We start from the raw sequence: 25,972 nt of genomic DNA on the forward strand, positions 1-25,972 counted from the left end.
CATTTTACAATTTACATTTAAACGACAAAACTTAGCTTTAATAAACAAATAAAAAGGATACAAACATGCATACTTTTGTAACAGGGTTATTCAGACGTTGTCCGGCAGGTGTCAGTGTGTGTCTGAGCACTGTGTGAATCACGGACAGAATGGCCGCGATGAAGCCGTTGTGTCATCGCGAGATTTCAATCACTGTCGTTATTTTAAAGATGGCTGCAGAAGCGGGATCTGCGCCGGAGAGAGACACAACAGAAGGGTGAGAAGCAATAAAAACATGCTTTAATCAATGAAAACATTGATATTAAGTAATTAGAGACATGCTCATGTTTATATTTCACAGCTGTGATGTTAATAGCGTTGCTCAGCACACAAACAGTGTTTGAATGAAGTGCTGCTGTTCTGTTTATCTTCCCATTTATACTGATGCCTTCCAAATCGAAACCTGCGCTAATCCGAATAACGTTACAAGTTTCGTGTCTTTCTGCTCTCTTTGGGGTTTTGTGTTCGTTTTCATTTTAAAGTGCCATTTATAAGCAGCTACTGACTGATGATGACGTTTCTGTACAGGTCCGTAATGTCAATGACGTGTACATATGGGCGGGGATATGTTAATGAGCTTATGGTTACGCACGAGTGATTGGTCAGTTCTGAAAGGTGTCTATCTCATATTTTCACGAATGTGTGTTTTTGCAGAGATGAATCATTTGGAGATCTGACCACAAACATGGAGACCGGGTCCAGTGGAAAAGACACTATGGTACTGATGTGCTGCTCTTCTTGTGAATGATTTATTCGTGGAGATTATTCCAAAGGATTTAATTATTTCCTATGTAATTGAAGAATGATATTACTATTATATCATTAAAATGATTTTATATATTGTTACTATAATAATTTATTATATACTTTATATAATTAAAAAGTCTATTTTTAATTTAATTTTAGCCTTTTTATACTTTTATTTTTTATAATTTTTTCCCAATAGTTTTTTGCTTTTTAAATAATTGTGTTTTTATTAATTTATTAATTTCATTGTTTTTATTTTAAGTAGTTTAAGTACTTAAACATGTTTATTTCAGTAAGTTTTTAAATAACATTTTGTAATTTTTGCAGACTTTTATTAGTTATATTTTTATTTTGTTTCAGTTAATTTATTTTATTTCTGTCATTTAAGTTTTTATTATTATTATATTATTATAAAATGATTTAATATATTGTTAATATAATAATTTATTATATACTTTATATCATTAAATTTATATTTTTATTTAATCAGTGTACTCATATTTTGAATTAGCCCTTTTATATTTACTTTTCATTAATTTTTTTGTAAGTTTTCATTAGTTTTTGCTTTTTTATTAAAAAAATTCCCAATTAATTTCTTAGTTTTATTTTTAACATTAGTGTTTTTTTCTGTATTTCTGATCAAATACATGCAATCTTGATGAGCAGAAGATACTTTTTTTAAGAAGCATTACTGACCCCAAACGTTTCAATGGCAGTGTACAACATTTTGTGGATAGAAAGTCTTAATATTTAGTATTTCATTAAATGTCCTGCATCACTTGGACATATGTCACATTACAGAATGTGCTGTTTGGTGTTGATTTCAAGTGTAACGTAACGTTGTGTCTTTGTGTGTCCTCAGGACAGTTCGGAGGCGGCGGACACACAGACAGGATCTGGAGACGATGAGAACGGCCGTCAGCTCGGGGAAGTGGAGCTGCAGTGTGCTCTGTGCATGAAGTGGTTTACAGCAGACACATTCAGCATCGACACGGCGTATGTTTGTGTCCTGACGCACGCAGATGAACGAGTGTCTGACATGCATGTTCTCACGCTGTGTGTTTGTTCTTTCCTGCAGAACTTGCCTGCCCTTTGTGACCAATTATGTGTTTCACTGCAATGTGTGCCACCACAGTGGAAACACATACTTTTTGAGGAAGCAAGCGAGTGAGTTTGACTCGCTGTATTAGTGAACATCTTATGCATGCTACTGATTGAATCGTTATTTAGGTATTAAACAGTATTTACTAGGGCTGCACAATTTGGATTTATGTAGAAATAAAAATCTTTAAAAAAAAATACAATTTAAAAAGAATATTCCATGCAATGCTTGTTTGTACAGCTGTGCAATATAGCCAGAATTTTCTAATTATATATTTATATGGCTATATTATTATTATATTCATAATATTATAGTCATATAATAATATTAATATTGTTATTATTATAATTTATAAATGTATAATAATCATGAAATAAAAACAAAATAAATATTATTTTTATGATTTAACAATAAAAAATTAAAATAACATAATATAAATATTTGTAATTAACATTACAACTGTAAAATTCCCACACTAATATTTATATCCGTCTTCATTTCTTAATTTTCAAATGTTAAACATTAAATGTTTTAAATTAAATAATAGTCAAGTCACCTTTATTTTTATAGTGCTTTATTCAATACAGATTTAGTGTTAAGCAGAAAAAAAACGTGCTCATGATGCAAGATACAAAAAAAAAAATATTTTTGTTATAATTACTTAAATATAAAAATTTCTAAATAAAAATAAAATAAATATTACTTCTGTAATATAAAAATGATTTTATTTTGTCTTAATTATTTCATTTTTAAACATTAAACCAAACATTTAATATTAATAATTATTATTATTATGATTGTTAAAATTGCTTTTTAAAAACTACTAATAGTAGTAATTTTAGTTTACATTAATACTGTAGTATTAATATTTAAAGCCATTTTAATTTCTTCATTTTCAAACGCTAAAGTAAACTGTTATTATGGATTATAGTTGTAGTTACTTACATATAAAATGACTAAAAAACAAAACAAATGCAGCTTTTTGCAAAAAAGAAAAAAAACTGCACAGAAAATTTTCATTTTTTTTAGATCGTACAGCTCTAGCATATAATGCACAGCATGCATTAAAAAGCACTTCCATATTACATTCAGTCCATTGATTCTTGATCATTTTACCCACAGATCTGAAGGAGATGTGTCTCACCACTTTGGCAAATCTGACCTGGAGGTCCAGAACTCAAGAGGAGCATCCCAAAACAATGTTCTCTAAAGACAAGGTATGCTTTCAGCTGGAGGTCAGTGAGTGCAGTGCCATGTGTTTCATGTGTGCTTTCTCTTGTGAAGGACATCATACCTTTCATTGACAAATTCTGGGAGTGCATGACGACCCGCCAGAGGCCCGGCAAACTCACATGGCCAAATAATATCGTCAAGACTATGGTAAGTCATTTGATATTACTTGATTTCCTCTGTCTGTGATGTGGTTTATGGAGAAAGGCTGACTCTTGTTGTTTGGACTCAGAGTAAAGAGCGAGATGTTTTCCTGGTGAAAGAACATCCGGACCCCGGCAGTAAAGACCCGGAAGAGGACTATCCCAAGTTTGGTTTGCTTGATCAGGTGCCACTTTATAGACATCGGCTCATATAAACACACAGCAGAATAGGACACTATCACAAAATCACACTGAGATTCAGGATTCACCGATATGAGGCTAGTTTCTCTTAAACATAGCTTATTAATTCTGCTGTTTAACTTCACTTAGGTCCATCCTGAATCCAGTTTAGAGTTTGTATTTAAGGCAGACTTATATAGGTTTCCAAAATTACTCTTTTATAGTATTTCAGCTTGTAACCTGACTTGAAAATAGCCAAGGAAGCTGAAATCAAAAGACCTATCTACATGCATTGTGTTTTTGCTATATTGTTAAAATATTTAAAAATCAATGCTCTTTTTTTGTAAATATACATTGTTATTGTACAGGTGGAATTAAAAAAAATTGCATTTTAATGTCTTAACCTTTTGCTGTCTGATCATGTAATTAGACAAAATGGATTTGATATTAATGATATTACATTATAAATTTCACATACTAGCACTGTACACTATACAAAGTGAAAAAAAGAGTAGTATGGTAGTGTTATTGTAGATTAATACTAATAATAAGTGATTTATAAAAAAAAGACTAATTATAAAAAATTGTTTGCTAAAATTGAAATAAAAATTAAAGATCTATAGATAAATATAAAAAATTAAAAAAACGAATAAAAATGACATAATGCACATACTGTGACTAAATGACTAAAACTTAAACCACAAATAAAAAAATATAATAATAATTGAAAATATATTCATAATTATTAATACTTTAAGTAAATCATGTATAAATAATACTAAAATAACACTTGTACGGTAGTATTCTATTCCAAAAATAAACATATTGTCTATAATTGTCTATTTTTGAAATAGTATACTACATAGTATGCAGTAGGCATCAATTAGCAGAAGAATGCTGTTAATATGAATGTTATATTAATGCAGTGAACAGCTATTTAGCATTTTTATCCAGTCATGACAGGCTACACAAATACTGAATCAAGGGGATGCATTGCATCATGGGATACATTATTCTGTACCCTTTGTTCTGGTTTTGTACTGCAACATTTAGTGGGTGATTTTCAGTGTTTTATGAATACTGAAAGTGTGTGAAAAGATTTGGTGGTAAATCTGCGTTTGGTTTTCCTCAGGATCTGGCCAATATTGGACCTTCGTATGACAACCAGAAGCAGATGACGGCCGTCACGGGTGCTGGAGGGTTAAATGGTAAAACTCTTTAAACTCTAGAAATCATTAAAGTTGTATATTTGAATCCATTGCTGAGGGAGTTTCTTTTAAAGCTGTGCGTTGTATTCCAGGTGGATCGACTTTTTCAGGTGAATACTTTTGGCTTTTGAAATGGAAGTCTGATGTTTGGTGTTCCTGTAGTGTCTCCTCACTTTGCAATGATCTTTGCGCTCTTGATTGACTTGCTGTAGCACTAATTCATGTTTCTGTGTGCTTGCGCCCCCTCTTTTCCCTTTTAGACACCGAAATCTAACCATTAGGGGTGTAACGATTAACCGTGAGCAGATTGAAAATAGATTAAAATATATGACGATTCAAATCTGTTGAGGTGCTTAACAAATCGCAAATCAATTAGGGTTAGGAGTTTATATGAATGTATGTCTTTAGAAAAGTTTAGATGGTGTTTTTTTCCTTTCGTCTTGCCTCTGTATAATGCATATTAATGTGGCGCTGCTTTGTTTACAGCGGTAACCAAGGAAACGTTTTGAGCTCCACCTGCTGCGGTGTTCATACCTGCTTTGTTTACGGTGGAAACCAAGGAAACGTTTTAAGCTCCGCCTGCTGCGGTGTTCACAAGTGCTTTGTTTACGGCGGTAACCAAGGAAACGCTTTAAGCTCCGCCTGCTGCGGTGTTCATAAGTGCTTTGTTTACGGTGGAAACCAAGGAAACGTTTTAAGCTCCGCCTGCTGCGGTGTTCACAAGTGCTTTGTTTACGGCGGTAACCAAGGAAACGCTTTAAGCTCCGCCTGCTGCGGTGTTCATACCTGCTTTGTTTACGGTGGAAACCAAGGAAACGTTTTAAGCTCCGCCTGCTGCGGTGTTCACAAGTGCTTTGTTTACGGCGGTAACCAAGGAAACGTTTTAAGCTCCGCCTGCTGCGGTGTTCACGAGTGCTTTGTTTACGGCGGTAACCAAGGAAGCGTTTTAAGCTCCGCCTGCTGCGGTGTTCACGAGTGCCTTGTTTACGGCGGTAACCAAGGAAACGTTTTAAGCTCCGCCTGCTGCGGTGTTCACAAGTGCCTTGTTTACGGCGGTAACCAAGGAAACGTTTTAAGCTCCGCCTGCTGCGGTGTTCACAAGTGCCTTGTTTACGGCGGTAACCAAGGAAACGTTTTAAGCTCCGCCTGCTGCGGTGTTCACAAGTGCCTTGTTTACGGCGGTAACCAAGGAAACGTTTTAAGCTCCGCCTGCTGCGGTGTTCACGAGTGCCTTGTTTACGGCGGTAACCAAGGAAGCGTTTTAAGCTCCGCCTGCTGCGGTGTTCACGAGTGCCTTGTTTACGGCGGTAACCAAGGAAACGTTTTAAGCTCCGCCTGCTGCGGTGTTCACGAGTGCCTTGTTTACGGCGGTAACCAAGGAAACGTTTTAAGCTCCTTCTGCTGCGGTGTTCACAAGAGCCTTGTTTACGGCGGTAACCAAGGAAACGTTTTAAGCTCCGCCTGCTGCGGTGTTCACAAGTGCCTTGTTTACGGCGGTAACCAAGGAAACGTTTTAAGCTCCGCCTGCTGCGGTGTTCACGAGTGCCTTGTTTACGGCGGTAACCAAGGAAGCGTTTTAAGCTCCGCCTGCTGCGGTGTTCACGAGTGCCTTGTTTACGGCGGTAACCAAGGAAACGTTTTAAGCTCCGCCTGCTGCGGTGTTCACGAGTGCCTTGTTTACGGCGGTAACCAAGGAAACGTTTTAAGCTCCACCTGCTGTGTTGTTCACAAGTGCTTTGTTTAAGGGGGTGACCAAGGAAACGCTTTAAGCTCCACCTGCTGGCAGAGAGTGAATCTGCGTCTCGTTCAGCTCGTCTGCCGCTTCTGTTTAATGCTGATTTTTTTTATGTATAGTTTCCCAAAACTGAAGTCAAATCATTCTGTTTTTAATTCAAATTTCAGAATTATACGATCTAATTTAGATTAAAAACTTTTGGATCATGATTAAAATGCAGTGGTTGCCTTTCATTTGAAATGGAAAGAGCACAGACAAATCCTTATTGTTTATTTGAAGAGATTGATTTTATCTGTGATGCTTATTTGTTTAAATTGGGGCTTGTTTTAAAATTTCTGTTTAGTTTTGTTATATACATTTAAATTATATTTAAATTGAGTCATTTAGCAGACACTTTATCCAAAGTGACTTACAAATGAGGACAATGAAAGCAATGAAAAACAACAAAAGAGCAATAATATCCAAGTGCTATATTAGTATGTTATTATAGTGTTATATTTCAATTTCACTAAGAAATGTGCAGCTTTTTGTCCAAGCAATAATAAAAGGACACATTTAAAATCTAATTTTGTAAAAAAAAAAAAAAAATATATATATATATATATATATATATATATATTTGAGTGAATCGTTACATCCCTACTAACCGTCCTGGCTTTTGGCACATGAATGGACTGAGGCATATTGCTTTGACGCTTGAGCTTTGTTGTGTTTGTCAAACGCTGTGGCCTTTAGATTAAGCTCAATCCCCGTTCATGTTGGATGATCCGAGCGTGTGAATCAGGCTGAGGTTGAATCTCCGTCTGAGACTCTTCTTCTGTCACAGGAGGGCTTCCTCCAGCTGCTTCGGGAAAAGGAAGAGGAGCCAAACGCAAACAGCAGCAGCAGCAGCAGCACGACGGAGCTGTGGCTGGAACGGCCAAAAGAACACGCAGGTCTGACACCGAGGGCATCTTAAAATCACTTTATTCATAATTGCATGTTGTAAATGTTTCATCTGTGTCCACTTTTCATTGTGTAAATTTTTTGGGGTTTAAAAATTCATTTGTTTCAAGTCTGTGTACCCCGCCGTTCTTGTTGATTTTAATGTCTTCCATTGTCCTCATTTGGATAAAAGCGTCTACTAAAAGTCTAAATGACTAAATACTTGGATAATCCAACCCAAAATTAAAACTGTCATTAATCATTTACCCCCATTTCATTCCAAACCTGTAAAAGCTTTGTTCGTCTCCAGAACACAATTTAAGATATTTTGGACTTCCTTGTGAGTGTGACTCTCCCATAAACTGGCAAGTAAATAACACTGTCAAGCTCCAGAAAAGTATGAAAGACGTTGTCAGAATAGTCCATCTACCACTGGTTCAACCGTAACATTATGAAGCGACAACAATCATTTTTTAGCAGCGATAAAACAAAAATAACGACTTTATTTAACAGTTCATGATCTGATCTTTTACTCCTTGTTTTAGTGACCCGCTGTTCTCAGCGCAGCGTCTGCCGCCCCATGGTTACCCTCTCGAACACCCCTTCAACAAAGATGGGTACCGCTACATCCTAGCCGAGCCGGATCCCCATGCTCCCGACCCGGAAAAACTGGAGCTGGACTGCTGGGCCGGGAAGCCCATCCCTGGAGACCTGTACCGCGCGTGTCTGTACGAGAGAGTGCTGCTGGCGCTGCATGACCGAGGTACAGGTGATATCATCAACATCAGACCAAAATAAACGTCCTGCTCCATTGCTTAATATATTCTTACATATATTTCAGCACCACAGTTGAAGATTTCAGACGATCGCCTGACGGTGACCGGAGAGAAGGGCTACTCGATGGTCCGAGCGTCTCATGGGGTCAGAAAGGGCGCGTGGTATTTTGAGGTCATTGTGGATGAGATGCCACCGGACACCGCGGCTCGACTGGGCTGGTCACAGCCTTTAGGTCTGTCCTGTAACAGCACCGCTAACACTTACAGAAGCGTCCGTGTATTTACAGCATCCGTCATATGTCTCTCATCTCAGGAAACCTTCAAGCTCCTCTGGGTTACGATAAGTTCAGCTACTCGTGGCGCAGTAAGAAAGGAACACGCTTCCATCAGTCCATGGGAAAGCATTACTCTGACGGATACGGACAGGGCGACGTCTTGGGCTTCTACATTGAGCTTCCAGACGGCACCGAAACCGCCAAGGCTCTGCCTGACACATACAAGGACAAAGTATGAGCACATGAAGTAATAACACATGAAATAAGATGATGAATCAGTCTCTAGTGTAATCAGATTTACTTTTTGGCGACTAAAAATGTTTCTTAAAGAAATAGTTCATACATAAAAGAACATTTGCTGTAAATGTGCTGACTCTCAGTCTATACCAAGATTAGGATGAGTTTGTTTCTTCATCAGATTTTGGATTGTGATGATCTACAGTGAATGGGTGCCGTCAGAATGAGAGTCCAAACAGCTGATAAAAACATCACAATAATCCACAACACCGGTTTTACATTAAAACACTTTTATGATGGATTTGTTTCTTACAAACACGCAGCTTTTGGCTTCACAAGTCATTAACTGTTGGACTGGATTACTTGTGGATTATTGTGATGTTTTTATCAGCTGTTTGGACTCTCATTCTGACGGCACCCATTCACTGCAGAGCATCCACTGATGAAACACTGATGCAATGCAGCATTTCTCCAAATCTGATGAAGAAACAAACTTATCTACATCTCAACTGATTGATTGATGTGCTATTTTCATTTTTATATACAACTTTTATTAATCAAGTAATTAAATAAACGTTATTTTCAGTTTAAAAGCTTAAATTCAGTTTTGTGCATCACTAATCTAAAGTGGCAATGTTGATTTTTCTCAAAGGCGCTGATCAAATTCAAAAGCTATTTGTACTTTGAAGAGAAAGATTACGTGGACAAGGCTGAGAAGAGTTTGAAGCCCATCAGCTCCAGTCGAGTGAGTGTTTCACTGCATCATAATCATGTGTTCACCTGGTTATTTGATTGTGATGTCATCACTGATGCATGCATTTTTTACAGATTATATTTTTTAAGAACGGAGTGAATCAAGGAGTGGCCTATGAGGATCTGTTCGAGGGCATGTATTACCCCGCCATATCCCTCTACAAGAGCTGCACGGTGCGTGAACACTGTCTTAAAGTGGTGCTTTCTCTTTTGTGGGAGTAAATCTAAGCAAACAAAACATTTAAATAGATATTGCTAGTTTAGATACAGCAGGACAGAAACTCTCATCTGAATGTGAATCATTCTTTTAATTATTCACAACCACTGATGCCCAAGCTACTGTTACACAAGTTTGGGGATGATTTTAAAGGGATAGTTCACCCAAAAAATGTTATTACCCCATGATGTAGCCGCCTTCAAGCAATTCTAGGTGTTTTATGGCTTTCTTCTTTCAGATGAATGCAGTCAGAGTTATATTAAAAAATGTCCTGGCTCTTTCAAGCTTCATAATGTCGTCAGTGAATGGGTGTTGAGATTCAATAGTCCAAAAGAAGTCTGATAAAGTTCATCCATCCGTAATAAAAACATTAAAAAGTGCACCACATGGCTCCAAAGGGTTAATAAAGACCTAATTTTTAAAATATCCCTTTTTAAAACTTTATAAACAGTCTTCACCAGAGATTGGCGTTCTAGCATTCCAGGCCGTATGAAAAGAAGTCTCTTATGCTCCCCAAGGTTGCATTTATTTGGTCAAAAATATGTTAAAAAACTAAAAAATAAATTACATTTCATTGCAATTTAAAGTGTTGTTTTTTTGTGTGTGAATATATTGTAAACTGTAATTTATTTCTGTGATGCGCAGCTGAATTTTCAGCATCATTCCTCCAGTCTTCAGTGTCACATGATCTTCAGAAATCAGAATAATATGCTGAATATCTGTTAATATTTAAGATTTAAAGATTGTCTTCACAGATGAATAGAAAGTTTAAAAGGGCAGCATTTATTTCAAATGGATATCTTTTGTAACATTGTCTATTTTTTTTACTGTCACTTTTGAGCAATTTAATTCATTAGTTTAAAAATGTAAATATAAAAAAAATCTTACTAATCTGAATCTTTTGAACACTAGTGTATGAACAAATGTGTGTTTTTAGGTTTGAGCGCTCTCAGAGGTGTTTGTCATTAGCTCCTCTGTATAAACTCTGTACCTACACTAGATGGTGCAGTATGAAAGAGTCGAGATGATGTAACTGACATCTGAAATCAGTGGATGTGTTTTATTTTTCCTGCCGTTTCTTCTCTCCAGGTGTCTGTTAATTTTGGACCACACTTTAAATACCCACCGAAAGACATCAAGTATCAGCCAGTGAGTATGAAATCCAAAGTGTTAAGATGTTTTACACTTGAATGCTTTTCCTGTTACTGTAATACTGATTGATATATTTCTATCCTCAAATGACAGCATAATATTTCCACATGTGCTCTGAGATATTTATGTCGTAGCGTTCTTTTTATTCTGATTCAGAGACTGAAATCATCTGTGCTCCACCTTGTTATTAACGGCTTTGGCTCAGCGCTTTAATTCCAGAGAACACATTAATGCTGTGCATGACGTAGTTTTGATGCACACAGTGAGATTCTAGGGAACCGTGTGGTTCAGTTTGGGAAGGTCCTCCTTTTTTGTTTTATTTGAATCTATTTATAAAAGAATAAATTAAGTGCAGTGTTGTTTTGCTATCAATGATATACTGTTTTTTTATTTTTTTTATATCTTGATTTTTTTTTTACTTTTGTGTGTTATATTATATTATATATATATATATATATATATATATATATATATATATATATATATATATATATATATATATATATATATATATAATATCATTTTTATTATTTATTACATTTTTAATCTACATTTTAGTCATTTTCATTTCAGTTTTTTTAACTTTAAATAATCAAGTTAAACTAAATGAAAATAATAAATATTGGCAACAAGCTGAAATAGAATGTTTTATAAATTTTAGTGTATTTCAGTTTACTTTTTACTTTTTAACTATAATTACCCTGTATATATGCAGTATAAATCAATGATTTATATGTGCAGTATAGATCAAAATGATTAAATATAATTTTTCTTTGTGTTTATTTAGTGAAAAGCAGTGTAGAAAAATATGCATTTGTTATTTTCAACTAAATAATTTTTTGGGGTAACACTTTACAACAAGGTTCATTATTTAATGCGAACTAAGAATGAACAACACCTCTACTGTATTTAATATTCTTAATGTTAATTCCAACATTTACTAATGCATTATTAAAATAAAAGGTTGTGCTTGTTAACATTTAGTTAATGCCCTGTCAGTTAAAATTAACTGTATTTTCATGTACTAGCATTAACAATGACTGTTGAATTTGAAAAGCGTCACCCTTTATTAGCTATTTTAGTGCAAAAAATATATATTTTACATTTCATCTTAAAATATCAGAACAACAATCTGCAATTATTTGTGCTGTTATTGCACCATTGATGTTGATTGATTTCATGGTCATAATTCAGATTTTTCTCCCTGTTTCTCATCAGATAAGTGACATGGGTTGGGGTGCTGTGATTGAACACTCGCTGGCTGATTTGCTGTACCACGTAGAGACGGATGTAGACGGCCGACGGAGCCCCCCATGGGAGGGTTAAAGCCATGCCAAATCCAGCACCCATCAGGCTGAAAACATGCTTTTCATGACCCGTTCTCAACGGCACACAGCTTTTTTTGTTGTATGTTATTAAATAATTTGGTTACAGTTGTATCCTGCACTTGTTTCCCTTGGAGCAATGGAAAGATTCGTCTCAGAAGATGTTTCTGAGGATGTTTTTGAGGTGTAGGATGTTTTATCTTTTATGTAAGCTCATATTAATGGTTGCATATTACATTTCCTCATACTGCAGGATTATGTTAGTATCAGTTATGCAATATAAATTCTTTCGTCCCATGTAACTGCTCAAGTGCTGTTTGATTTGACTGTATAGTGACCTCTTCAGGTCTGATGTTCAGTTGTGTGTGATGTGCTGTGTGTTCATTCATGGTTTTAATCAGTTATTTGGTTTGTAGTCATTCAGATAGATGTAAAATATGATCCTTTTTTTTTTTTTTTTGTAAACCATGTTTTATACGCAAATTTGGTTTAATAAAGTTATCTAAATAATTATAAATGGCCTTTTTATTTTTATGCATGTACGTTTGTGATATTTCTACAGTTATAAATCAGTATTTATTAATGCAACGACTAGACGCCATTTGCGCACTGATTTAGTCTCAGGTAAAAAATGAGTGTATAAAATATATATCTGTATATATATATATATATATAGATATATATTTTAAAGCATGAAAATAGACATAATTTGCATACTGATTTTGTCTTTTATGTACAAACTGAGCATATAAATCTGGTTTTATAAAATGACAGCATGAAAACAGACAATTTGTGCAATGCTTTTGTCTTTTATTTACAAATTGAGCATATAAAACATCATAAATCCATTTTCTGTTATATGAAAGCATAAAAAAAAAATACCCAAACCACTTAAACTGTATAGGATTTGTGGTATGATAAATGTGGGATAATTTTTGTTTTTGTTTTCAATAACGTTAAAACAGTGGCTCTTTAAATAAGCTTTCCAGTGAGGAAGCGGTAGAGTCTTTTTTTCCCAAGAATCAGAAATTCTGAGGATAAAAAGAGGAGTGTTTTGTTCAGTCCTCTTCTGCAGAAGTCACACAGAGCCCTGGCTGGATGAGGAGCGACAAATGGGTTCAGCTGACTGTTCCCTGGGCTACAACAACAGAGATACAAAGTACATTTTTTATTATCTACTCAATTTTATCTGTAAATGACATTAATATTCCATGTTAATAACTGAAAATGACATCCCTTGGCACGTTTGTGACATAAGTAGCGAGATTCGATTCGTAAATAAACTGTTCCTTTTGAATCTGATCTTTTAGATGAATGGCTCGATGCGGTTCTCAAGATTCTTTTGCGAATCAAACTGATCTCAACCACACAGACATTTTATTAGGGATGGGTGATACCACAGTTTTTTTTTGATACGATGCCGATACTTTTAATGATCAGTATCATCGATACCGATACGATACCGATACTTTTAATGGTCAGTATCGTCAATATTGATACCGATACAATACAGATACTTTTAATGGCAAATGGTCGATAACGATACTGATATCAATACGATACCGATACTTTTAATGGCTAGTATAGTCGATATCGATATCGATACTTCTAAACTGAAGTTTTAATTATGAAATGTATTTAATTATTATGAGTACAAAGGGAAATAAAACATACTTAACTTTACATTTAAAATGCATTTTAACATTCAATATGCCTTAATTGCAACTTATTAGGTTATGTTTTGTTTACACACAGTTAAATATGTTTACTTTAGTGGTAACTAAGGAAATCTACAAATACTGTAATTAAACTATGTTCACCTTACCATGGTTCATTGTCATAAGGGACTGCCAGTAATAGGCTGTTGCATTCATAAAATACAATCTTTTTATTTGGAGGGTGTATGATTTATATTAACAATACAGTATAGAACATGAGCAATATGAACTTTTAACATTCAAATTTAAATAAATGTACTGCACAAACTAGGGGTCAATTTCAATAGGATTATTGTGAAGTAACTCAAACATAAAGCCTATGTTTTTTCTGCATTGTTCTTGTTTGATTTTCGGAGGAGTAAATAATGACAGAATTTCATTTCTGGGTGAACTATTCTTTTAATGGAGCCTACAAGCTCAAACATGTGTGATGCCCTACAGAGAGACGAGAGGCTGTTCTGTTTGAGTAGAAGTGAATGGATGAGATTCTTTAATTTGGAAAAAACTCGTCACATAATACATCAAAGCATAGCTTCAACATATCTGGCATGACATTCATTTTTAAGACCTATGAGTTCTAAATATACGGGCAAAGGTTACAGGAATTTTGCAACATGTGGGAGTTATTTAAATATAAAATAGAAGTGATATTTAAGTTGAAAATGACCTAGAATTTTCTATTAATCAAAGCGCTGTTGCATATATATATTTATATTTTTTCATATATAATTCTTTTTTGGTATTTGCGACTTTTGCAATGAAATTGTAAACTCAGAATTATATTTAAGAATTAATGAAAAGGTAATCTCAACTTTTTATCTGACAATTCTGACTTTTTATTTGCAATTGCGAGTTCATATATCTTCATTCTGACTTGCAACTCTTTTACAGAACTTTTTTTTTTCCGAATTCCGAGAATTGCAAGATATAAACTCGAAATTGAAAGAAAAAAAAAAGTCAGAACTGTGTTTTTAAATTTGTAAACAACTTTGAATATTCTGTATAGTAAAAATTATCGTTAATCACCCTTTTTTGAGTTTATATCTAACAATTCTGACCTTTTTCTCACAGTTTCGAGTTTAAATCTTGGCGTTATGAGAAACAAATTCAGAATTTGAAAAAGTCACAAATAATTTTTTTTTTTTTTTTTTGGGAAACGGGTTTCCATAACCTTTTCCCTTTCATATTTTGGATGAAAATCTAGTTCGGATCAAGCTCAGTCGGACCTGTTGAGGAGTTTACATAAAGTCTTTTCAATCTGATTGCTAACCAACTATATGTGTGCATGTAAACAGATCTAGTTTGTGTGTAATATCTGCAGTGTTGTCGTTTGAAGCGGCTCCTTACGCGTCTCTTGAAGATTCGGTTCAGCAGCCGGTGTCGCCCGTGTTCAGAAGGACTCCGTTTCATGACTTGAGTCTCGGAGCTGGTCTGTGGGATCACAATGCTGCGGTCCAGATCTGGTGTTCTCGTTCCACGTGGTCCAAACACATTCAGGTCCTTGAAACACTCAGTCTCAATCATCTAAAGGAATTTTATAAAAGCATATATGAATAACTGAACATGGATTGTCCTGATGTTCTGATGTTTCTTCCTTACCTCATTCTGCCACGGCACAGGCACGCTTCCCGTGTTAAACTTGCTGTAGAAACTTTCATCGACCTGATCGAGGCTCACTCCTTTAACTGGAGAGAACTGATCGATGTCCAGGACGTCTGCGCAGTAAACGGCTCTCGGCTGGTGGAGAGAATAACATCACACGATTGTTTTTAGGTGAATTCCAGCAGTAATGTCAGGAAGAAAAAGAGAAAATCCTCCCATAGGATACCATTCTGCCTTTTTGCAGAATAAAAACATCTGGGCATATTATATTAATGTTAATTTTGGTTTCCAACTGATTGATTTTAGGCCTCAGTGATCAGAGCTTAATCTCGGTTTTTGAGTAAAAGTTTATTATTTTGTGATGTTTTTGCAAGGTTTGCTTAAAAACGGGAATGCGTAAGTTCAACAAAAAAGAAATACAAAACCTGTGGTAACTGAGAGAAAATAAGTTGATAAAAAGATTGAATCCTATAATATAACATAATGAGAAATTTACAATGAATTTTTGTAGGCTACCAAAAGTAACAAGGTGGGTGAAAAAATGAAAAAAAAAAAATAATAATAATAATAATAATAAACAAAAAAGTTTTATCCTGTGTATGAAAAGTTTAGAGTTAGTAATATTTTTGGTTTAAAAAAAATAAAAAATAAATAAAATAAATAATAATAATAATAAATATATATATATATATATATATATATATATATATATATATATATATATATATATATATATATATATATATATATATATATATATATAATTTAGATTTCTTTTGAACATACATATATATTTCAAGTAAATGCTGTTCTTTTGAACATTTTATTCATCAAAGAATCCTGAAAAAATAAATTTCTCGGTTTCCAAAAGATATGAAGTGTATTCAACATTGATACTAATCAGAAATGTCCCTTACATCGGGAACAAATGGTGGCGGCATCATTCCTGCCTCAAGTCTCGTAAAGTTGATGTCCTTAAAGAACGCGTGACCTTTGATGACCTCTGACCCTCGCCCACATTTGCAGCCCAATCTCTCCTTTGGGTTTTTAGCTAGGAGCTAAATAAATAAAGCAATTAGAAATATTTATAATCATATATATATGATCAGATCATATCAGAGGATGAAACGGATTCAACAGTGCATAACATGCAGCCTCACGCTTTTGCAGATGGATCTGGTGTCCTCGTCGAACTTGTTCCCATAATGCTCGATCGTCTCCAGAACCCGTCTGTCAATCTCCTGTCTGGGCAGTTGTTCTTTGTGGTTGCGGAAAGGAGGATTTCCAGCCGTCATCTCATAGATCAGACACCCGAGTCCCCAGCAGTCCGCACTCACACTATAATATGTGTTCGAGATCACCTCCGGTGCTAAAGATGTGACAAATATGAAAAAAATGATATTTATTTTGCATAAAGAAAATTTTATTATTATAGCACAATTAAGATTTTTTTTGTGGTTTATTATTTTGATGGTACTTAGACATTAACACATCGTTATCATTAGCTTACTGTATAGATATATTAATGTCTAATACGATTAGATGATTTTCATACCCATGTAACCCACTGTTCCCACTCTGCCCTTCACAAGCTTTTCTTCTTTCAAGATTATGGCCAGTCCTAAATCAGAGATCCGAATGTGACCTGTCAGAAAACATAATAAAAGAGCACAATTTCTGTATTTTAATCTATTTCACTGATCCAGACTTCCTTACTAAGGAATATTTAACTTAAATACCTAAATTCCTGATAACAGCTCTTTGTAAGCTCTCAGAAGATATCGAAATGTTTACTGGGGCAAGACCTTTTCAAAAGCTATTAATATGCACAATTTAGGTAATAAGATATACACTTAAGGAACCAAAATGCACAATTAAGGTACTTATATGCAACTTAGGGGTAAATAATGTATGTTTTTTGTACTTTTCTTAAGGTACTGCCAAATTGACATTATTTCTATTTTTTATTTTTTTCTGAGTGTGTGCAAACCATCTGCTTATTTAAGAAAAATTTCAGAAACTTGAACCTTACATACACTGGCCTTTAAATATATTTGGATATTTCAGACACACTTATTGAAATTTGTTTCCGCCATGAAAAAAATAAATAAATAAACAGTGTAATTGTGTCTTTTTTATCTTGCAATTCTGAATTTATATCTCAAAATTCTATTTTTTTCTTGCAGTTTAGAATTGTGAGATTTAGACTCATGATTGCATATAAATAGATAGATAGATACATAGAAACACACAATGCAACAATGATGTCAAACACAATAAAAGGTTCAAACTGACATGCCCTGAAGTGTTTTCATTTCCTCATTTAAGATTATGAAAGTGATTTTGGAGAAATGTTTCCTTGTTGATGCCAAAAATAGAAAGTTTAGGCAAATTGTAGTTCCTGAAGGGAATGTTACAAAGCCTGTATGGGCAGTTAACACCTTTTTGTATTTATGGGGACGTTCACATACCATTATCATCCAGCAGAATGTTTTCTGGCTTTAAATCCCTGATAGAAACGAAGCAGAACATGCAATTATGAGCCATGCTTTATCTTTCACTTAGAGTCACATGACAGATCTCAGTTTTATGACCTACCTGTAAACGATGGACTCTTTATGAAGATGGCTCAAGCCGCACAGGATCTCAGCAGCGTAAAACTCTACTCTTTCTTTGCTGAGGCCCTCGGTGCCCATGTTATAGATGTGAAACCTCAGGTCTCCTCCGTTCATCAGCGTCAGCACCAGGCAAAGAGCCTCTTTCGTCTCGTAAGCGTATGCTAAACTGACCTGACACATTCAGATAAACACACACACAGCAAAGTCACAAAAACTGAAATAATTTCAGTATAAAGTCAAAAAAGAGAACTAAAATATTTAGCAAAAAAAAAAAAAAAGATTTTTACTACTATGTATATATATACATATATGTATATATATATATATATATATATATATATATATATATATATATATATATATATATATATATATATATATATATATATATATATATATAATATGAAATATAAACATACTGCACATACACACAAATAGTATTTATTCTTAATTGCTACTATATAATTAATATTTTTTTAAATACAATATATGTGTGTGTTTATATTTCATTATCTATATATATATACACACACTCATATAAAGCATTCATAATTAATGACTGTTTATATATATATATATATATATATATATATATATATATATATATATATATATATATATATATATATACTGTAGTTACTATACAAATTATATAAATAGATAACTTAAGAATGTAAATAAATTACACCTATTTTACAATAAGCTTTTATATGTATTTATTGTATTGTAAAATTACTTAATTACTATATGTAAAATGCATTCATTAAATAGATATTACTATGATATAAACATATATAATTATACATATAAAATCTATATATAAAATAGCTATATATTCACATTCCTAAGTAGTTGTTTTAAAAAATATATATATAATTGTATACAGTACAAGTAAAGTATGAAATAAATATGAAAAATATATTTGTAAAATCTGTCTGTCTTTGATCTTGGAGTGAAATCTGGAATCTTTTGATGTTTTTTTTTTTCTAGATCAACGAAGCAGAACCAGTCATTTAAGCATGAACATTTACGTCACAAACTTGAACATCAAACATGGTTACTGATAATAATCATAAATCTCACCACAAATCTGCTGTTGACTCGTTCTAGAATCTGTTTCTCGTTGAGGGCCATAGCTTCCCCTCTCTGCTTCTTAATGCGCTTCTTCTCCAGTGTCTTACATGCATACATTTTCCCTGAAGCTCGCGACTGACACGCACACACCTGGAACCAGAATCGTTGCATTATCTTCTCACACTTTCCTCTTAATTCCTATATTTGATTATCATCTTCACAAGAATGGCTACTAGATTTGGTCTCACCTCTCCAAACCCACCCTTCCCCAAAACACGGTACTCTCGAAATAGGTCTCGGGTGATCGGGCGTCTGCAGGGATGAAAGAGAAGTCTTAGTCTGTTCAAAACATTTCCGTAATTAATCAGCATTGATTGTGATGCTTTAATAAAGAATAGTTAATAATGAGAAGTGCACTTTTGCTAAATGTTTACTCTGTCTCAGGTCATCCAAGATGTAGATGAGTTTGTTTTTTCATCAGATTTGGAGAAATGTAGCATTGCATCACTTGCTCACCAATGGATGTGAATGGGTGCCGTCAGAATGCGAGTCCAAACAGCTGATAAAAACATAATTCACAGCACTCCAGTCCATCAGTTAATGTCTGGAGAAGCTGACAGCTGTTTGTTTGTATGAAACAAACCCATTATTAAGATGTTTTAACTTAAAACTATTACTTTTGGCCAAAATATGACTCTATAATCCACAATAATGCTTCCATTCAGTGAAAAAGTCAATCGTTAATTGATGGTGCAACTGAAGTGCTGTGGATTACTTGTGGAATATTTTGGTGTTTTTATCAGCTGTTTGGACTCTCATTCTGACGGCACCCATTCACATCCATTGGTGAGCAAGTGATGCAATGCTACATTTCTCCAAATCTGATGCAGAAACAAACTCACACTTATCTTGGATGACTTGAGAGAGAGCAAACATTTAGCAAATGTTCATTTTTGGGGTGCACGATCCCTTTAAAACGATTCACACTAACCTCTCCACCATCTTCCACTGCAGAAACCGGTCAAAATACATGCTTTTCTGATACTCTGCAAACGGAGCTCCACTTAGATACTCATGAAGTGTCCTAAAAGACCAAATCAATGTCACATCGATGCTCACAGACACGCATGTACAGATGCATTGATGACCAAACTTGTGGAACTGACTCTTGGCAGCTGCCGAATATATCTTCAGAAGCGTTGAGCTCCAGGTCACAGATGCACTTCTCAAGTTCACTGTCGACAATCACTTGCACCGTAGAGGACTGAACACATACATGAGCGTGAAAACACTTGCCTTTTTGTCGTTTGCACAAGTTAGTGACATTTTCCAAATGTAAAAATTACATTTTGTTCGTCAGAATAGGGAATAAGCGAATGTTTAAAAACCTGTGAGGTAAGATATTTGTTGATGAGCTGCTTGCCGAAGATCTTTCTCTTGTCATCCGGCAGGACCTCATATTCTGCCTGGAAGAGGAAAAACATTTATTCAATAACAAACTGAGTGAAACAGACAATTCAGTATCAGGTCAGATGTAGATTTTCATGTACATTGAAAACAATTTGATGCATGTGATTTCTTTTCATTAAGGGATTGCAAGTAAATTGCACAAATAATTTTTTTTTTTTTGTCAGACAAACTACTTGTATATAAAGCATTTACTTCACTTTATATTAACTTATATACTATTTATATAATTTAAGAATGCTTTTTCACATGACATGCAAGTTGTATATATATACAGTACAGACTGCTCATCAAGCCTGTATTTATTTGATCAAAAATACAGAAAAAATATTGTAATATTGTGAAATATTTTTACAATTTAAAAGAATTGTTTTTAAATGTATTATATTTTAAATGATCATTTATTTCTGTGATGCAAAGCTGAATTTTTAGGATCATTATCACATGATCCTTTAGAAATCATTCTAATATGATGATTCATTATCAAAGTTGGAAACAGTTTTGCTGCTTAATATTTTTTCAGAACATGTGATACTTTTTTAGGATACTTTGATGAATAAAAAGTAAAAAAAATAAGCTATGTTTTTAAAATATAAATATTTTGTAATAACAATATACACTACTGGTCAGTAATTTTTTCTTGTCTTTCTTTTTTTTAAATAAAATCAATACTTTTATTCAGCAAGGATGTGTTAAATTGATAAAAAGTGATAGTAAAGAAAATATATTATTAGATTTTTATTTTTATTTTGAATAAATGCAGTTCTTTTTAACCTTTTATTGATCAAATATATGAGACAGCAGAACTGTTTCCAACACTCATAATAAATCAGAATATTAAAATGATTTCTAAATGATCATGTGATCGACTGATGTTACATGTGACACTGAAGGCTGGAGTAATGATGCTGAAAATTCAGCGCTGCATCACAGGAATAAATTATTTTTTTAAAGTATATTCAAATAGAAAACTATTATTTTAAGTTGTAATAATATTTCACAATATTACTGTTTTTTTCTGTATTTTTGATCAAATAAATGCAGGCTTGATGAGCAGAAGAAACTTCTTTCAAAAACATTAAAAATAGTAATGTTTCCAAACTTTTGGTCTGTACTATATATATATATATATATATTATTTTGCCATATATTGCAATTGAACTTGAACTGCAACAACACATTTCATTTTATATGAATTTTATTCAGACACAAAAAACAAAAGACTGTTCTTCTAATAGAAATAGGGGTAGAAATTAAGGGTTCTAACACAAAGTTCACTTTTTGCAATAACCAACTAACACTCAGCTGTCATACAGATATGTGCAGTATATTCATCACTTTGAAACATTCAAACCCTCAAGCGTCTGTTTTGGTGAAATACTGGAGAACTGTTTCCACAAAAATGTTAGAAATGACATGAATGTGCATATGTTTGCATTTCCAGATGCACTTTTAACTCAGAGCGCTTGCAGAGATACAGTTCATGAGCATCACGAGCCGCTCTGAAAACACTTGATTATAAGCTGCATGTGTGCAAATGAACAAAGTGCTGCTGTATGTAGTGATTTGATGGAACATATACCACTGTTTCAAGTCTATTTCTTTTGTTTATTTTAATTCTGCGCTTGATTTAAATAATCATACGTTTTGACTCACAAACCCAGTGCTAGAGAGAAGATCATACCGTTTCATCCAACAGATCGATGCAGTTCTGCAGATCAGATTTAGTTGCACAGAAAAGTCGGAAGAGTTGTTCTCCGATGGGCTGCTTGACACACAGACTGTGATAATCTCGCTCTGAGGACAGAAAATAATACAGTGCATTCATGCAATCAAATGCAAGTATCTTATCACAGCTTAAAAACAACAATCAGGACATTATCTTTATTCACTTGAAGGATTGATCATTTGATGTTTTCCCATATTATGGTGTCCGTGTGCATCACAGGATCTGTGTCACTGGATATAAACTCCACAGCAAAGAAATCAACCTCTTGCATTACATCATAGTTTAGTGAATGTCTCTGAGACTGTACATGCCACTGTTTTAAGTCTATCAGAGCACATTCACTAAATGTTTGGATGTTTCACCATTACCACTTCCTCTTCAAAAATGTCTGAAATTAATTTAGTGACACTCTTATGGAAATATTGTAATATTTTGTATTTTGTCTAAGTTTTGAAATGAAAATGTTATGGGGTTTCAAATCAAAATATGACTTTATGTTATGAAACATGACATTGATTTCATATGTGGACACCGGGACTAAAAGCATGTTTATTACGCGTTTAGGGAGACATAAAAAATGAATAGGGAAATAAATTATATTTCAGTATTCTATTAAATATTATATATTATTATGCAAATCTTGTCAACTATTACTCTCGTTATTACACTTCTTTACCCCGAAAACACATTAATATGCAAATAAGATTTAGTTTATAGACTCATTGTATATAATGAGAAACCAGTTTATGGTCTTTTTACACACAGTTTGCATAAAGAAAAATTGTATATTAAATCATTCTGTTATAACACAGTCGAGAATCATCTTTATACAAAGTTTGGTAAAAAAGAAAATGTTTAAAACTAAAAATGCATTGATGATTTTAAAAAAATCAACTGTTTTTTCCTATGCATGTTCATTCATGTCTTTTTATTTTTATTTTTTTAACAAATTGAGGATTGAAATATGATTTTTTGTAACATTATTTTTAATGCTTTAAACAATGTAAAGATAAGGAAAAAACTTTTTTATTTTTTTTTTATTTTTTTATTTTTTCTGGTCTTAATTGGTTAAAACACCTTAAAAACCAAACCCCAACAACTCCTCACCAATGCTTTTCTCCAGCTCTGTGCACTCGCTTATGTGCGGGAAACGCAGAATTTCCTTCCATTTTCGACTCCTTCCTTTACGGTTCCCACGGTTACCTACTGCACAACAGAAGAAACAAAGAGACAAAATAAGAGCTTAATAATCAAGTAACATGAGAACCTGCAGAGAACCTTTGATTCCAGTGCTTTAAAGAACCTGATGAACCATCAAATCCATTACATGTCCATTATATGGCATTCAGAAAATATTAGACCTTTTAAAAAAGACAACTGGATAACATAACCATCAAATATTGCAAATTAAATAAGTACATTACAGTAAGTTTATTTACGTATTTAATCTCATTTAGATTACTTTAGACATCCAAAATTAGCTTTTCATTGCTAGGATGATTATAATTAATTAGTAAATAAATAAACATTAACTTAAATAAAATAAAATATAAAAATGTGCAATAAATACTACTATGATGTAAACATATCTATGTGTCTGTGTATTTTAAAAAAATTTATTTGAAATCAAATAATCATTAAACGAAACAATATGTACTTTAAATGCTATTATGGAGTAAATATTAATTAATTAATTAATAATCTCATTTAGGGTACTTTAGTCATCCGTAACTTTGCCCTTTGAATTTTTTCAGCAATACTACAACCACACTTCCCTAAAAATATTTTAGATATATGAATAATAATATTTGTGTTTATTTATTATTCTTCAGAAGGTGAATTTTGGTGTTTGGAAAAAGTTAGATATGCGTTGCACTCATAGAAATGTTGTTTTGGGAACGTGTGTGTGTGTGTGTGTTTTGTCTGACGGTTTGTTGACAGCAATACTGAAAAGAATCCATGGCATCCTCTACTATATGAGACTGTGCTAAAAATAGCAGTGAAAATGAAGCTGTAGGAGCTGTAGACATCAGATATGAGAGGACACACCTTCACCCAGACAATGCTCTTCACCACACAAAAACAGCAGCTTTATTATGAGAAGAAAGTGTTTATCGAACGACTTACACCTGTTCACTCGAGCGGTTAGTGCTGGAAAAGTTTCTCTAGTTGCAAAGTTGGGAAACAAGGTTGGAGACATGAGCTGAATCTTTTTCTAGGGCTCAGATTGGTTGCATTGCTGGCAGTGAAAGAAGTCAGACCGGTTTGTGATGCAAGGCCCGAATGACGTCAAAGGCATTGTGTTTGAGGTCAGAATATTTCAGGTTGTAGGTGCAGGATGAACGAAAATATGTTGAATGTGCTGTTTCTTTTGCTCAAAAACATCAGCACTTTTGAGTTTTTCTCAGTGTGTCCGAATGAGATATTAAGGATTAAATGTGATCAAATGTGAAGATTTTAAATTAAAGTTTCTACGAATGTATAAAAGGAAAAGTATATCTTAAAGTTTGAATATTTTTCACATTTCCTCATTTTTTTTAAAGTAAGATTATTAGTGTATATTTTATAAGAAAATACTGTTTCAGTCATTCTGCTTCAAAATGTCATAATTCAAAATTTATTAGTAATTTCTGAGTGAATATATTTATTTTTATCACTCTTTTCATGTTAAATGAACTGCAGCGTGAAACATTTTTTAAAAAGCACTTATATTCCATAATTGATCATAAAAGGCCAATAATTATAAAATTATCAGCAAAATATTGTTTAAAATTGTTTGAACTATTGTAAAGAAAAATACATTTAAAAAATCCCTTCACTGTAAAAAATGTTTTTTTTTTCAAAGTTCTACATAAAACCAAAATTATTGTAGTGTGTTTTACAAGAAAATACAATTTCTTTTATTTTCTTCTTAAATACTACTTTTTTTCTACTTTGTTTCAATTTTTAAGGTTAATTTCAATGTGTTGCTTGCTGTTAATTTGTAATTCATTGTGAAATGTGATAGCAATTACAATGTTTTGAGTGTACACAAACAAATCTGACGTAGAAACAATTTTCATTTAGAAATTGTTAGTAAATTTCACAGTTACAAAGAAACAGCAAGTAACACATTGCATTAAACATGACACTTCGAAGACTGAAATGTTATTTTCTTGAAAATACGAAAACACTATACTAGTTTAATATACATTGTTCTTAAAAATACATCTCTTAATCAAATGCAATGAAAGATAAAACAGGCAAATAACTATCTTACCTTCTCGTGCTTTTATGAGTGCACAGTTTGCTACCATTGATTCAATCTCCATTTCTACAGCTGGTAAAAGTCAACAAAGTCGGGAATTCTACATTTACCACTGATTTTTTTTATATAACACTGAATTATTGCATATTTATGAGGCATTAATTCATGCACTCAATTATAAATATAAGTTAACATCCTCCGTGTGCTTTAATAATGAACATGCTGTCAGACTGAAGCCTTCAGTGACGAATGAGAACTCAACTTTCTTGTTCTGCATTCATCTACAGTGGCACCCAATCTCGTTACACCTGTACAGGTGAGCCAACAGGTGAAGACTCAGACAGAAAAAATGACGTTACCATTTCAGGGATTTTGTTTTTGTGTTTTTTTAACTGCAGGAAGAGATCTGGCATTAAATCATATGTTTGTGTTTAAAAGGTCTGTTTAAATACAGTCTAATAAACTGTATGTTTG

The 25,972-nt window shown here is 33.4% G+C and overlaps 2 protein-coding genes across 4 annotated transcripts; one reads left to right on the top strand and one right to left on the bottom strand.

The window, feature by feature from the left end:
* Positions 1-177: 177 nt before the first annotated feature.
* On the top strand, positions 178-12,538 carry LOC113102523 (set1/Ash2 histone methyltransferase complex subunit ASH2-like). Of its 3 annotated transcripts, none has more exons than XM_026265815.1 (17): positions 178-256; positions 694-757; positions 1,649-1,782; positions 1,865-1,953; positions 3,011-3,105; positions 3,173-3,268; positions 3,351-3,446; positions 4,574-4,649; positions 4,724-4,759; positions 7,211-7,319; positions 7,854-8,071; positions 8,150-8,317; positions 8,398-8,591; positions 9,249-9,341; positions 9,425-9,523; positions 10,656-10,715; positions 11,937-12,538. In XM_026265815.1, the coding sequence occupies exons 1-17, from the start codon at positions 210-212 to the stop codon at positions 12,042-12,044; spliced, it is 1,782 nt and encodes a 593-aa protein (XP_026121600.1). In that variant the 5' UTR covers positions 178-209; the 3' UTR covers positions 12,045-12,538. The 3 variants fall into 3 exon arrangements, with proteins under 3 accessions (XP_026121600.1, XP_026121602.1, XP_026121603.1); XM_026265817.1 differs by having other exon boundaries at positions 4,742-4,759; XM_026265818.1 differs by lacking the exon at positions 4,724-4,759.
* A 298-nt stretch (positions 12,539-12,836) lies between these two features.
* LOC113102524 (G protein-coupled receptor kinase 5) lies at positions 12,837-25,760 on the bottom strand. The gene is made up of 16 exons (XM_026265819.1): positions 25,511-25,760; positions 23,359-23,457; positions 22,207-22,319; positions 20,444-20,521; positions 20,222-20,319; positions 20,047-20,139; positions 19,304-19,367; positions 19,065-19,205; positions 17,962-18,152; positions 17,835-17,872; positions 16,919-17,008; positions 16,524-16,732; positions 16,281-16,421; positions 15,361-15,498; positions 15,109-15,285; positions 12,837-13,181 (listed from the first exon to the last, which is right to left on the bottom strand). Exons 1-16 carry the CDS (start codon positions 25,560-25,562, stop codon positions 13,122-13,124), a joined length of 1,782 nt encoding a protein of 593 aa, XP_026121604.1. The 5' UTR covers positions 25,563-25,760; the 3' UTR covers positions 12,837-13,121.
* Between the last annotated feature and the right edge of the window lie 212 nt (positions 25,761-25,972).

The sequence above is a fragment of the Carassius auratus genome, unplaced genomic scaffold (genome assembly GCF_003368295.1).
Source record: "Carassius auratus strain Wakin unplaced genomic scaffold, ASM336829v1 scaf_tig00217731, whole genome shotgun sequence".
Taxonomy (NCBI): Eukaryota; Metazoa; Chordata; class Actinopteri; order Cypriniformes; family Cyprinidae; genus Carassius; species Carassius auratus.